Raw genomic sequence first — 14,072 nt, forward strand, 5'->3', positions numbered from 1 at the left:
AGCAAAAAAGCCGAAGAAGAAGGGTTCTGTCATCGCCCTGGCACATGGCAAGTGACAAAAGAGAGGAAGGTGTGAATGAAGCCCTGCAGCATCCCTCCCTCCATTCCCTCATTCCACTTTCATGAATATAAAGGCTTTTCTGCAGGGGATAGAAAGAGATAAGCCAGAAACGAATGGGGGGTAGAAGGGTGGAGGCGTGGACAAAGTGAACGAATGAGGTGGATGAGGAGAGCAGCAGATTGAGGAGGGGTGGAGGAGGGGAAATGATGGGATGTCGGTTGCTGTGGCAATGCGCAGGCTCTGTGAGGAGACTAAGGCTACTGCTGCTGCTGCTGCTTACTGATCAAGAGACGAGCGCCTGTGCTTCTGCTAGCTTACACCGTGGTGTGAGAGAGAGACAGCACAGCCTTTGTGAGAGTTGCTTTCTCTCTGTATGAGAGACAGAGAAATGAACGTGCGCACCACTGCTCACCATGCTGGGGATTTGCTGATGCTAGTGCGGTTCTGACTTGCTCAGACTAGGAGGGGCTTTCTCCAGTCTCCAGCCTGCTTCACAACAACTAGAGCTTTGACTGCAGGTAAATACTGTCTCCTACATTTCCAGTCCCATTGTTTTCACACCGTCTTTCCTCTCTAGGGAACATGTAACATTGATCTTCATCTATTCTTTCTATCATTCCATGTTTTCATTCCTCCTCCTTTTCACCAGCTTGCTTCCTGTGCCATCTTTATATTGGATTTATTTATCTATCTATCTATCTATCTATCTATCTATCTATCTATCTATCTATCTATCTATCTATCTATCTATTTATTTATTTATTTATTTATTTTCACAACAGCACAGTCTTCATATATTTATATGTCTTAGCCTAATTTTTGCCTTGTTAGAGTTTAATTGAGTTTATTCTCTTCAGCATGGTGTTTTTGATCTGATGCCTTGGATTTAGTCAGTCATATTTCTTTCCCAGCCATCTCATGCCGCCATATTTTTTTTTCCTCGGCTTTGATTCTTGTGGCCTATTATGTTCTTCCTGTTCATGTCAGGTTTATGGAAGGATATAGAATCTGATGTCACTGTGTACTGACAAATATATATACTATATAACTCTGAAATAAGTAACTTATTTAAATGTAAGGAAGTAGATCCATGTGAATAATATTCTGTTATATTTTAGCAGGAATTTAAAAAATAGATAATTGTTTTGTATATTGAGAGGCAGAAGTGTTGAGTTCACCCCAATTCTATAATATTTCCTTCTTTCTCATTAAAAAAATATTCATTTATTGTTTTTATTTCCCAATGGTACTTCTCAGAGTGAATCAGTGAATCAGTCAGCTGCTCATCACCATGTCACTGCTACTTCTGCTTCAGTTCATTGACTTTCATTTTAATGTGCCATTGTTGTGTTTGGGCTTTAGGCATGGAAATAGAGAGAGACATATCCCAAAGGAATGAGTAGATATGAAGGTCAAAGCCTTAGTTCTAATATCACCTTGTACAGTAAAAAAAAAAACAATGAGTCATGTGATGTCCTTTTGCTGAGTAACTGTTTGGAAGGAAAGACGTAGACACAGAATATTAAATGCCTTCTGCTCTTTATATATATATATATATATATATATATATATATATATATATATATATATATATATATATATATATATATATATATATATAATATTTATTTATTTATATATTGAGATAATAAAAAAAATCCCAAATAATTATTCATTATGATATCATTAAATAACAAATATATGACCATAAAGCATAACACTTATTTACTACCAAACACGATTATATAATTATTTTCCATCTTGCTTGAAATAAATGTTTGGAATTTATCTCCCAATGTAATTAGACAATTTTTTAAAGCTAGAAATGAGTATAACATATCGACAAATAGGCTTAATATTATGTATATATATATATATATATATATGTGTGTGTATATATATGTGTGTGTGTGTGTATATATATATATATATATATATATTTATTTATTTATATACACACACACACACATATATATATATATATATATATATATATATATATATATATATATAATATTTATTTATTTTTTTATTTAAACTCTTCTATTCTAGAGAAATATTAGTTGCATTTCTCTGTATTTAAGATGTTCTCACTACAATATATTATTCTTTGTAGTGAATGTCTATAAAATGAACCAAGAATGACAAGAAACCAAGCTGTGTTGAAAAAAAAGCTACCTGCGAAAGTACCTAGTACTTCCAGGACGACCATTCTGACACTGCAGGACACATACAGTATGTATGTGTTTTCTGAGCCCGTTCACTACTTATCACGCAAAATACAGTCCTGAATTTAAACGTCCTGAATCTAATCCATAGGTAATAAATATTCAGTGAAACCTTTAGGGTCATGTAGTCATGCCTGAATAATACTCATTAAAACCCAACAGAACGGTGCATAATGGTGTACGCTTAAGGAGTTTCCTTTTGTTTAAAGAACATGGCTTTAGTTCTGCATAATCACTTTCTGTTAGATTTTGTCCCCGAGTCCCAGAGTTCATCACTGACTTTCCCCTGTAGCCCAGATGATTTAATCAAGATATGAAAATATATAAAAATATTCAAAATGAAGAGACCCATAGATGTATTTCACACATTTATATATATTAAAGTATTTTTTTAAATTAACATTTTATCATCACATCATTTATTAGACATTTTGAACTATTTGTATTTAATAATATTATTATATATATAATTCAATTACGATGTCTGACATTATCTCATTACTTTTGTTACTGGTGTGTAAGCAGTTGATACAGTAAAGTTTTCCTTTACACCAAAAGGGCCATATTTCAAAACACAGCTCTAGCCTAGTCCTAGGATTGTAAACATATAATCAATACTGCAGACTCATTGTTGTGATCTATAGATAATAGAAGCAATTAGAATGTGTGCATAAATAATGTGTTAAATTTGCACTTCAAGTGCCTTTCCTTTAAGCAATACATTTGTTCTGCATCTTTAAGTGCTTTCTAACTGAAACTTTAATGCAAGTGTAGATTTATTTATTTATTTATTTATTTATTTATTTATATTTGTGGTCCAAAAATAAATAAGCACTATGTTTTGGTCAGGGTTGTGATCGAACAGATCTTTAAGTGGCCGTGTGAGTGTGGGCAGAAGTATGGAGGCTCCGCTTGTCTGTCTTGATGAGGAGTTTGAGGATCTTCGGCCATGCAAAATGGAGGAACTGGAACCGGCACCTCACCAACCTTACGGGACCATTCCTCTCGCTCCGCTGTGCCGGGAAGACTTCTCTGAGCTGGAGAACTTCTCAGAGATGATGAGTTTTAAGTCCATGGAGGATCTGGTGAACGAATTTGACGAGAAGCTGAATGTGTGCTTTCACAACTACAACACCAAGACAGAGGGCCTGGCTCCGGTACGCAATCAGTCACATGCTGAAGAGGATGAGGAACGGCTGCAGGATGAAGAGTGAGTGGTTTTTAAAACTTTTTAATCTAGATATATAAATGGTATGTCTTTATTATGATTGATTAATCATAGTAATAACTTAATCTTTAATTAATATTTATAAAACTATATGAAAATGTATAGAAATACTGCAGTAATATATTTTCTGAGCATTGAGAGTCTCTGATCAACTGTGTTAACTATTTAGTGTCTGTTATTTTATATACATAGTGTGAGCAGATGTGTGATGTCCTTGTCTCTTGTCAAACAACATGCGGATGCAATACATCATCACCTCTGGGTATATATCTGTGTGTACAGTCCTGATTCTTTCCATATTTGTTAATTTTGTAAAAACAATCACCTGGTTAAGTTCACGCTGCTCTTCTTTATTTAGATCTCAGTGTTTGGAATATAAATCGTTAAATGAAGCACGTTGGTGTAGGTGTGTAGAGTTTTTGAACTCACAGAGGAAAATTTAATATGTTTGAATCCTGTATATCAATAACAGCATCAGTGAGAACTGAGAAGTTGGCTGTTTTCTGAATTACACATTCTCAGCAAAAAAATGAAATGGAAAATCCATAAAATGATAGATTACCTCTTTATTTTTTCCCATAGTGCAGCATGCTTTCCAAAGCACTGGACCAACAAAGATACAAACTGCACAGCATCTTGTTTCTCTATTCAGCCAGATGAATGATAATTGGTTCTGTTACCTCTCAGTAATCTCATCCTAGTTTATAGACTTCTCAGAGCTTCGACCATATGTTCATGTCACTTGGAATTGCAGTTGTTAAGGACAGAAGGCTTGTTTGAAGGCTTATTGAGCTCTGAGTCAGTTTTTGGCCCGCATGTTTTACTCGGAAGGCTCCTGCTGTGATGTGTTGTTCTTCCCTGTGGATCCTGTTCTTGGCCTGAATCAGTCACGCACAAATCTGTGCCTTATTTTTTTATTTTCCCTTAAATTCAGCACCAATCATACTCTCTATCTAGACTGTGTTGTGTTTAAAAAAAAAAAGCACATTACTCACTATTCGCTAAATTAGAAAATTGGGAGCATTATGTAGGAAATTAATTAACTGATGAAAAGCCTGAGAACAGACAGAGAACAACAAAAGTGGTTTTAGTAGGTTCACACTTTTAGTGGACGAATCAGTTGAGCTGACTGACCAAAAACAGGCTGGCATCAGCATTTGTAATGAAAAAATTAATGGATTAATGTCAGGACCGACTAGCCGACTAATGTACAGTACATCTATGGGTGTGTCTGGTCTGTTGGTGCTCCACAGTGGGCCATTACTACATCTCCTCTCCACACGCATACTCTCACTTTTATTAAATTACATCCATCTGCTACACATTGCTGAAAAAATGATTCGCTGCTTTATTTTCCTCAGTGAATTATATTTCTGTATTATAGTAGTAGTCTTATTTGTTTCTTATTTCCAAGTGCATGTTAGCTTTTAGAGCTCAGCTGAAGGGGAAAAATTATGACCACTATTACACAGACTAGAACATTATCTGATAACTAAACAATCTGACTGTCACATCAACGGAAGTGACATTAACTAGCCTAATGTTGATGATAATGAGCAGTCTAGAGACAGGCTGCTTGTGTATAGACTAGTTATGATGCATTTGTGGCTAATCATCAAGTTAGTTTTGATCTAATAGAAATGGATGGTTCTGTAACACACACAATTATTGTAATTTTTAATTTAGTGACTTTGTAATTGAATAGTGGCAAAAATTATCTGACAATCATTTCAAAACACCCAGAGATGATTATTATTTCTGGTGTGAAGCTAAGCCGGCTGTGCCTGCATATTATAGGGACTAGAATTAGTATAATTTTGTAAACATCACACTTTAATCATCAACCTGAACTGTGTTCTGCATTAGGGCTTCAATTATAAAATGCATTTGTGCTAACACTTGTATTTTCATCACTTTTCATTTTCATCATCACTTTAATTTATTTCAGTTGCTTCAACAGAATGAACATTTGTTTGTTGTGGGTGTAGATTCATCAGCTGCTTTCAGATATTATGGGCAGACTGTAGATCAGTACCAGTACCAGTTTGTCCCTGTTGTAGTGTCCCAGTGGCCTTTTGTAAGGCTTTTCTGTGAGTTTGTGTGATTGTGAATGAGGGCTTGTTTACTCTACTATATGGACAGACACATGCTCCTTGAAAAATTTTATCTGTTAGGTAAACTTACACTAGTTGCTGTTTTGCTATTTTATTAATATTAACATTGATTAACATGATTAACTAGGTTTAATAGTATACATGTTGTGTGTTTGTGTTTATATATATATATGTTTGGTTTGTGTTTGCAGTGTATGGGATGCTCTGACTGATAACTATCTGCCATCCTCTGTGTCCAGCTGGGATTGTCCAAATTCAGAGACACTGAATGGCAACCTTTCAGATGATGAAGTAAGAGAGCTAGAAACGAGCTCTGGTCAAGTATTAGATGTAGTAAATGGAAAAGCGTCCAGTAATGTCATTTATAAGTTTCTATATATATATATATATATATATATATATATATATATATATATATATATATATATATATATATATATATATATATATATATGTATATATATATATATATATATGTGTATGTGTGAATATGTGTACATAATGTTCTCCAGCTTGAAGAAGTTTGATGTTATCACCCAAAAATCCTGAAATATCTCTCTGAATACAACATCATTAACAGGGTGTGTATTCGAAAGCTGTCTTGAAGTAAACATTGCTCCTTCTCTCTCTCTTGCTTTGTAATTGAAACAAAGCCTCGTCTCGTTTTCTGTGCCAGACATATTCTGTTCAGAGATGTAATAACAAGCAGCAGAGTCACTTTAAGTGCTCTGAGTCTTGCATCAGGCCAAGACAAGATTTCCAACAGAATGACAGCTCAATTATGTTTTTGTTCTTAGGCCTGTTTTCTTTTTTTTTAGCATTTCAATTGTCAAAGTCAAATCATTAAAAGCTGAAAGAAGTGTAAATGAATAGTTATTTAGTCTACATCTGTGACACATTGAGTGCTTAGAAAGCTGTCCATTTATAACAGTTCAGCAAAAAGACATTGCATTAGGCGCCATTCATCAAGCACATGCTAGACTGTAGCAGAAACGTTCAGCAGCACTTGACATATTAAGAGCAGCATAAGAACAGAATAATGTCGAGTTATTTGCCCTTCCACTCTGCTGTTTGTCACGTCCCAGAATGACGTTAATACTAGCAGACTTGAGCTGAGCGTTGTCATAACAACCATGTTTCTAACCTACTTTTTATAGATACACGAAAAAGAGGAGGAGGAGATGAATGAGAAGAACGAAAATGCCAACTGTCTGACTGAAGAACCTCTCATCACAGCTGACCAGGTGAGACGCTGCCAGCTCCTCAGCCTCCATTAAACACTTCTCGATGATGGATTTATTTATGATGGAAAGCCACCAGCTTGATTTATAAGGCGGTGTATTTTCCAAATGGTTATATAAGTGTATAAGTGACATATAAGACTATAAGTGACAACTTTATTTGAGAATAGTATCACTAATAGGGCAGAGTTAAGATTTAACAACAGCACTTTAGCCCTAATCGTCTCCTTTATTCTGATGTACATACAGAGATCTTTCTCCTAGCTGAGTTATTACTGTTATTTCTACTGGCTGAATATTGTTCATTTCCAAATGAAAGAGAGAAATTTTCTCATGGATGTTTTACATTAAATATAACTATAAATGGTTTAAAAAAATATGATGTGTCGTTCATTAATAAATAACAATTGCTAATCAGTGGCAACTTGGTGTGGAATAAGTGTAATCAAATATTTCAAGAAGTTTTGTTATAGGAAGTGATCTGACTGCATCACACCAAACCTGTATTTATTATTTTTCAAAACAGGACAGACCCTTGTGTTTTACTCCATACTTCATTTCAGCACATGATAGCATGTGTCCAGTGTAATTGAGTTCAAATGTTTATTGTTAGGTGATAGAGGAGATTGTTGAGATGATGGAGAACTCTCCTGACCCAGGTGAGACAGAGGAAGAGGAGGAGGAGGAAAGCGGTATCTCCTCCCCTAAGACTAACCCCTCTCTCCTGGAGGAGATCCGCATGCTGTCTCAGGCCGCCAACAATAACAACTGCTCTTATGAAGGTCAGCCTTCACCTCTGTTGTAATGGCACTGCAGTCAAATCTTCTTTTGTTTTAACTCATATGAGCTAACTCCAGTTTGTGCTTACAGTATGTTGCTAGCTTTTAACAAACCTGGATTTATTGGCTTTTTCTTTAAAAAAAAAAATCCTGCAGATTTGTATAGTTATAGTGCATAAAGCATAGTAATCACTAAGTATTTATGTTCCTGTAATAAGATTATTGTACAACAAAATAAGATTAATGTAGGCCAAATAGACAAAATGTACCATATTGATAAACTATTTTTCAGCTATAAAGAGCCATATTATACACAGTATATTCCATTACCTGAAAACATCTTTTCTTGAGGGCTTTTTAAACCTAATTCAATCACACTAATGGACCTTGTTGACTGAAAACAGACGTAAGTGTCAGTTTTTCCCTACGTGAGAAAGTCTGCTCTCTTGTGGCGATGTGAAGAACCACAACTGAACAATTATCCTGAACTAATAACAATGCATCAATAAATAGCCTAAATCTTGTGCTGCACTTAAGCTTAAGCTTAATCTTTCTGCGGTTCTTGTGTTTAGGATTAAGGCTGATGCCGAGCTCGGATCTGCTGGAGCTGCTGGGCCGTGTGGAGATGGCAGTAAGGGAATACTCAGAGGAACTGGTGACTCAGTTGGCACGGAGAGACGAGCTGGAGTTTGAGAAGGAGGTGAAGAATACGTTCATCACAGCCCTCATGGAGGTGCAGAACCGGCAGAAGGAGCAGCGGGAGCTCAGCAAGCGCCGGCGCAAGGATAAGGCCATGAGCCTGCAGGGAACTGGACGCTCAGAGAAGACAGGCAGCATGCCTGTGAAGGTGTGTGTGTGGGAGAGAGGGAGCTGAGGTGCTTTCTAATGTCAGACTGCATTGTCTGTATGTCTCTATTTAATGGACCTCCTCACATCCATTAACGTAAACTGCACTTAGCATTTACAGGAAGAGCAGAGGAAGCTTGCACAGACTTTTAGCCTCATCATGTGAAGCTTCAGCTCATACTAGCTGCATTGTTACTGTAAACAAACTCCTAACATGCTCTAGCTATGGCTGTGTGTCATTTCATAAAGCACACTATACTTCATAGGTTCACTTTGCTTTCAGAGTTGCTTTGGTCTTTTCTTTCTGAGCTTCATTTATATGAAACTCAATACAAAGAACCCCACTTTTGCTTAATTATATAGTTATGAGTGAGAACAGTTTGATGGAAAACTATCTGGTTGTAATTTATGGCTAATGCAGTAGGTATCATTTAACCACTGCAAAAAAAAAGACTTAAGTGCTACGATATTGAATCTAGCCAGATTATATACTGTTTATTATCATAAGATTAGACTAACTGATTATTCTGCCTATTTCTAAGCATATTTTACTATTTTGATGCTTTTAAATCTTATTCTGCTGAAGCACAGTTTTGCATCTTTCAAGAAATGAATGTGTAAAATAACATTTATAGCTTAAACTAGTAAAATATTTCTATACATAGGTTTTAATATTTATATAATGTGTATTAATCATAGATTTGGTGTATTGTAATCATTTCATTCTGTTCAAACTTCTTTGAACTTGCTAAGATTTTTTGCAGTGATGTTAAGTAGTGTATGTTAAGTCTCATGTGGCATTAAAGATAATATTTTAGCTTGAAGATGTTCTGGTGACACAAGTAATCTAAATTAATGAATATATAAAAATATGGAAGAGTGAATTCTTTAATGTCTGACTCTTTGCAGCGATTCAGTATGGAGGGTCTGTCTAACATCCTGCAAACGGGGATCAGACAGACCTTTGGAAACTCAGGGATGGACAGACAGGTGAGGAAGCATTACAGTGCAATGTTACGGTGTGTCTGTATCGCAAACATGATGGGATACATGCTATTCTGTGCACTTAACACAGCATTAACTAGAGTTCTCTCAGCATAATATTTCTATGTATCTGCTTTATGTAGTATCTAAACACAGTGATCCCATATGAGAAGAAAGGAGCTCCTCCATCTGTTGAGGAACTTCAGATGCTGACAAAAAGTAAGTGCAATTTAAGTAATAACAGTCAGTATTTGTTGTTCCCTCCTCAAAACAAAACGTGGACTAATGAGAAAATCCAGCGTAGCCATAGCTGAGCTAAAAACTCAACTCCTAGACCCAGAATGCAATGCAGTTCCAGAGACTCAGCTCAGCTGGTCAGGAGAGCTACAAGATGACAACCACAGTGACGCTGCTGGTGATATGAGCATTATAGTTGATGCTTTGTAACCTTCAGCAGAAGTTACAGATGAGGTGAGATAGTTAGACAGACTGAAGGAATTAAAAGTTGGCACCACTTTTAGCAAATATTAAAATGGCACTGTGGGTAATGCAGGCAACAGTTAATTACAGTGAAATAAGGTAAACAAGAAGACAAACAAAAGGCATAGTTTCATAATTTCGGGAATAAAGTTAATCTGTGATGAGAGAAATGACAGGAGGGGTAAGCAGGAGCTGGTGGACACTAGTGCATCTGATGGTGTTGAACATCTCGTGTTAATTATACAGATTAATATACAAGTTGTTCAGGGTGAACGGTTCCTTTAATACAACATGAAGATAACTAAATACAACATAGTAGGTAAAATACAAGGCAGCATTCAAGGCTTATTAGTCATTCATAGAACCACTGACAGTGTCATTCTTCTCTTTTTCCCCTCTATCAGTTCTTTATGCCATGAAGGAGGACAGTGAGAAAGTCCCCACCCTGCTAACTGACTACATACTAAAAGGTGAACATCATTTCTCCTTCATCATCGTTTTTTTCCCTGAACTGCTTTAAGATCAATATAATGTCACTTCTGTGGAAATAAAATAATGTTCAAACTTTATTTTTAAAACAGAATTTTTTGCTGTGATTGATTTCTGTTTTTTTTTTTTCTCCTCAGTTCTGTGTCCCACGTAAACACCTGTGTGTGCTGTCCTACCTTTGGGGCTGTGAGGAAGGCTGGGGTTTTCCTCCCTCACTCATTCACTCACTCACACTCTCTCTCACTCATTCACTCACTCTCTCTCTCTCTCTCTCTCTCTCTCTCTGCTTCAGTCCCAGCTGCATGATCTCCTTAACACTATCATCAAGGGACCTTTAAAATCTAAACATCCTCAAACTTTTGCTTAGGCTAATCCAGTTCATTTCACTGTCCTACCTGCGTGTGCACATATCCACAAGGCCAGTAAAGCAGAGCTCGGTGCTTTCCTATTTTTTGTATATTTTACAATGGGCCAAAAGCCATATGGAGCATGCTAGGAGGAAACAGACAACAATAACAATCCGTTTCCATCATTGATCAGGTATTCTCTACTCCTCTCTTTCTCTCTCCTTTTTTTTTTTATTTTTTTTTAAAAAAAAGATAAGCCCATATGAAGGCACTGTGTTTCTTCTTGTCTGTTCAGAGGTGTTCACAGGTGTATTGAAGAACGTTGGAACACATTCTGTCCATCTGTCACCTTCTCCTTTTTGCTGTTTCTGTATTGTGGCTTCATCTTAGTAGATAGCATGTTTTAATGTTCGTATTAATGCTAATTTATAGAAAAACACCAACTGATAACCAGAGGCCACTTATTTAATTCTGTTAGTTTTCAGACCATGAAGAATTATTTTTTAAGCATTTTTTTGTTTTTTATTTTAATCACAAATCCTGTCAAGTCATTATCACCAGAGAGTACAGTTTCCACTCTGAGTTAGTGTAATTTAGTGTCATCTATGCCATGATATGAGCATATCTTTAATGTATATACTGTATTTCTTGTTTATTATGGGGCATGGAGGAAAGTAAAGTTGGCAGAAGTCCAAATAAATGTTAAACCTTGTGGAAAAAAATAAGCCTAGTTTGTTTTTTACTCCTCCATTCTCTTTTGTTGCTGCTTGAACTAAATGTCTGTTCTTGTTACTGAAACAAAAGATACTACAAACAAGATATTTAGCATTTTCTAGGAGTCAGTCTTCATTTAATTAAAATAATCTATCCAAATGATCTCTGTTTCCATCTACAGAAGATCCCATATACGTAATTTGAGATGCTCTAGAAGTGCATCTTCTATTCAGTTTGTTCTATGTACATGAAACACTATAAGACTTTACAATGAATTAATAGACTCACACAAGTGCTTTTTATATCATCCTTTAAAAAATACAAAAAACATCCTGCAGGCAAAAATATAATAAAGTTATGATACAAAGGTAATATCTGAAGTTGAACATTGTCATGTAATTATATTATTAGAGAACTGCAAGTTTAAAAGCACAAGTTTACATGCAGCACATGGCCTAATTACTACTAATTCAGCATTTTGTAAAGATTTCACAAGGAAAGTGTTCAAGGTTTGGCATGTATGTAGATCTAATGACCTGCCTCTCTCTCTCCAGCATGAAGTTGGTTTATTCTAGCATTGCAGTTTAAAAAAAAGTGTAATTAAATTGCATACTGTGGATGTGGTTATTTAATAGGTATATTAATTTAATTGTAAGCATCTATTAGTTTGGGTTGATCGGATTGAAGAAAAAAAAAGAATGTGTGGAAGGAGTACGTGGTCGAATGCTGCTGAGGGAAAATAAAGGTAAGGATCACACACACCTGTGCTTAACTATAGTAATGATTGTTCACTGGTGCAGTGAGCTGAGGCAGAGATGAGAGGAAGAACGCGTGTGCTTTTGTCTGCATTTGTCATAAGTAACATGATAAAAAAAATGTGTGATAATATTCTAAATATTTGTGTGGTAACTGAATATTTTAATCCAAATACCTACTATATACATACTCACCAGCCATTTTAATTGGAACACCTGCAGATGTTATTATCCAAACAGCCAATGATCTTTAGCCAATGCATAAAATGATGACACTGCATGAGCAGCAGTTTGAAAAAGATGTGTTTTTTGGCTTAGTTGGTTAGCTGTTAGTTGGCTGGTTTTTCAGACGAACTTTGCAGAACACCTTTACTCGTCTTGGCTAATAGCTGTTGTATTATCAAATGGGGGTTATAGCTGCCAGAGGGATAAGTATTTGTGACCAAATCGGTGGAAAAGATCATGTAGATAGAGACATAAATGACTTCAGTTATTATGTCCACATAAACATCAAAATGGTGGAAAAAATAGGATCTTGGTGACTGAGATCGTTGCTTACACCGAATGGTGCGACAAACCACAAACCTCTTTAGGCAGAAATGCCTTGCTGATGAGAGGGTCGAGGAGAATAGGCAGACCTGTTTGAGTTGAATAAAACTGATAACTCTAATAACAGCTCTTTACAACCATGGTGAGCAGAAAGGCATCTCAGAGCATTCAACACAGTGAAACTTGTGGCTGATGGGCAACAGCAGAACAACACATCAGCTTTCAACTCCTTTTAGCCAAGAACAGGATTTCGGGGTTGGTCGTTTTCCAGTCTTAAACAGTCTAACTTTTGGGACATACAAATGTTCAAAGCAAAAGCCTGCAATAAATTTATTGCTTTTGACCTAAGAAATGTGATCAGAAAGAAAGCCTTTTTAATGGATTACCTGGACCTGCCCTTCTCAGTTAAAATAATTACCCCCAAACTGATCCACAAAACATAAAATTAAATCAATTCTGTAAATAAGATTACATCATACTGCACATTTTCAGGATAGTCAGTGAAAGACTCTTTCCTTTAGGAAAACCACCTCCAAATTCAGTCATTTCCAGTGTTAGTTCCAGCAGAGGGCGCTCTAAACAGCAAACCCATTTCAACCCTAGACGAGAGAACCAGCTTGATTCTGTGCAGGAACCATAATGGGCACACCTCCCATACGGGAGAGGTTGGCGGCGCTCACTCCGCTCGGGGCAGGAATGTAGGAATGAGAGGTCGGAGGCTGAAGAGCTTCAGTCCTGGGTAGGGAGCCTCCGTTGGAGCTGGCGGGTGCTGGGGGATTGCTTGGCACTGTGAAAGTGGTGGTGGTGTTGTAGCCAGGCAGAGCGTGTTCCACAGAGCTGGAGAGGCCTGTGGGTCGTGGCCGGTAGCTGGTGGTGCCTGTGATGATGGAGGCTGTGTCAGTGGCGGGTTGTCTGACAGGGTAATGGTGGTAGTAGTGGTTCTGTGTGTCATGAGGTAGAGGACTGGAGCGGACGGAAGACAGAGTGCCATTTTTGGAGATGATGTCTGAGCCTGTTCCACTCTTTGCCCAGGAGACACGTTTAGGAGCCTGAGCATCCTCCCTGTTTATAACACGTGGATAAATTAGTGTTTAAGTTTAATTAGAATCACAAAATAACATCTGGCAATGGTATAAGCTGACAAGCTGAAATATTATCTTTTGATGCCACAGCATATGTTACAAATTTTATGTTAAGAAATAATAAGAGAAAACTGTCAGGATGCTCTTTACTTTCAGTAATTAAATTCAATTCAAAT

The 14,072-nt window shown here is 36.6% G+C and overlaps 2 protein-coding genes across 2 annotated transcripts in view; one reads left to right on the forward strand and one right to left on the reverse strand.

Moving 5' to 3' along the window:
- Positions 1 to 244: 244 nt before the first annotated feature.
- On the forward strand, positions 245 to 11,465 carry fez1 (fasciculation and elongation protein zeta 1 (zygin I)). The gene is made up of 10 exons (XM_060895676.1): positions 245 to 578; positions 3,138 to 3,498; positions 5,822 to 5,921; positions 6,788 to 6,874; positions 7,485 to 7,653; positions 8,223 to 8,497; positions 9,406 to 9,486; positions 9,624 to 9,699; positions 10,365 to 10,430; positions 10,587 to 11,465. The coding sequence occupies exons 2-10, from the start codon at positions 3,188 to 3,190 to the stop codon at positions 10,601 to 10,603; spliced, it is 1,182 nt and encodes a 393-aa protein (XP_060751659.1). The 5' UTR covers positions 245 to 578; positions 3,138 to 3,187; the 3' UTR covers positions 10,604 to 11,465.
- Positions 11,466 to 11,803: 338 nt separating this feature from the next.
- The window catches only part of esama (endothelial cell adhesion molecule a), a 33,026-nt gene continuing 30,757 nt past the window's right edge, over positions 11,804 to 14,072 (reverse strand). Inside the window, exon 7 of the mRNA XM_060895675.1 lies at positions 11,804 to 13,876. Coding sequence (XP_060751658.1) covers positions 13,414 to 13,876 — 463 coding nt within the window. The 3' untranslated portion in view covers positions 11,804 to 13,413. The remainder of the gene's footprint in view (positions 13,877 to 14,072) is intronic.

This window comes from Tachysurus vachellii, chromosome 20 (genome assembly GCF_030014155.1).
Source record: "Tachysurus vachellii isolate PV-2020 chromosome 20, HZAU_Pvac_v1, whole genome shotgun sequence".
NCBI lineage: Eukaryota > Metazoa > Chordata > Actinopteri > Siluriformes > Bagridae > Tachysurus > Tachysurus vachellii.